Source organism: Trichoplax adhaerens, genomic scaffold, assembly GCF_000150275.1.
Source record: "Trichoplax adhaerens TRIADscaffold_4007 genomic scaffold, whole genome shotgun sequence".
Taxonomy (NCBI): Eukaryota; Metazoa; Placozoa; class Uniplacotomia; order Trichoplacea; family Trichoplacidae; genus Trichoplax; species Trichoplax adhaerens.
Genome location: NW_002062181.1, coordinates 1 through 1118, shown reverse-complemented (window position 1 = coordinate 1118; position 1118 = coordinate 1). Strand labels below are relative to the sequence as shown.

At 29.1% G+C, this 1118-nt stretch overlaps 1 protein-coding gene across 1 annotated transcript; it reads right to left on the bottom strand.

The window, feature by feature from the left end:
- Positions 1-52: 52 nt before the first annotated feature.
- TRIADDRAFT_63019 (uncharacterized protein) lies at positions 53-1086 on the bottom strand (the record flags this gene model as incomplete). The annotated part of the gene is made up of 2 exons (XM_002119017.1): positions 53-307; positions 681-1086. Coding segments are annotated over 2 exons (661 nt in total), but the record flags the coding sequence as incomplete, so codon positions are not given.
- Between the last annotated feature and the right edge of the window lie 32 nt (positions 1087-1118).

Genomic DNA, 1118 nt, shown 5'->3' with positions numbered 1-1118 from the left:
ATTTCAGTAAGCATGTAGTGTTAATTATTTTTGTTATCATTCCTCCACTTACATCCATTAGCTAGAGCTTTTTTTATCTTTACTAACACATTCTTATAATCTAAATCTGCTAAATTGCATACCATTTTAAGTTCATCAGCATATGAATCATCTAATAACCACCTTATAGCATCGATTTTTTGCTTTTTAGCAAATTTCTTTTTTGAATTGCTTGATGCATCCATAAGTGCTTGAGTGATAACAGCTCTCCAAATACTCTTATAGGCGTATATTTCTTTTAAGTGATGCAAATGTATTTCATTGTTTTCTAGAGTACAATTATTTAAAATGTTATGAAAAATGCTCATGTCTTATCTGGACTTTTGACAAAACTCTAACCTATGCCAAAAATGGCATTTTTAAAAAAGAAGTGATTTAGAAAAATTATGCTACTTTTGTGTGTATTTTTTCATATATTTGGTCAGCTTTTTCTAAAATTTTCTTTCTAAAATTCTCCTTAGATTTTTGCTGTGTATTTATTGAGGTTTTTGAAATAATAGGCATCTTTCCAAAACTCGACTTTATTTCTACTTGCACTTTTGTGGGGTCTCTAGACTTGCGCATGATAGGTTGATTTTTCTTTGATGTAAAACTTTTTCTTATACTTCTCTCATCTGGTATGCCTCTTTTTTTAATTTCACCTGTATATACTTGATCAAAAACATCACTAATAGCTGCAGCTCTAAATATATTAGATGGTGATTTGGAGTTTATTCTTTTTTTATTTTCCCAAGCTCTAACATTAATTTCATTTAGCAAATCAGAACTTTTACATAATACGTGATAAGCTATTGCTGTCATCAACATAAAATCTTCATCTTTTTTTGAATCAGATGATTGCATTTTATCCATCAACAGTTTTGATTTGGAAAATTTAAAATAATGCTCAATATCAAATCTATCAGAATATTCTTTAAAGGCGTCCAAAGTTGTTATTTTATCTCGAACTTTACCTGCAACTCCAATCCATAAATCTCTATCATATTTTTTCTCTCCATTTTCCTTAAAGACTTCAACCCTAATAAAATTTATTGGTATTTCTGACATCGTACAATCCTTATTCCCTCGGCATATATAAC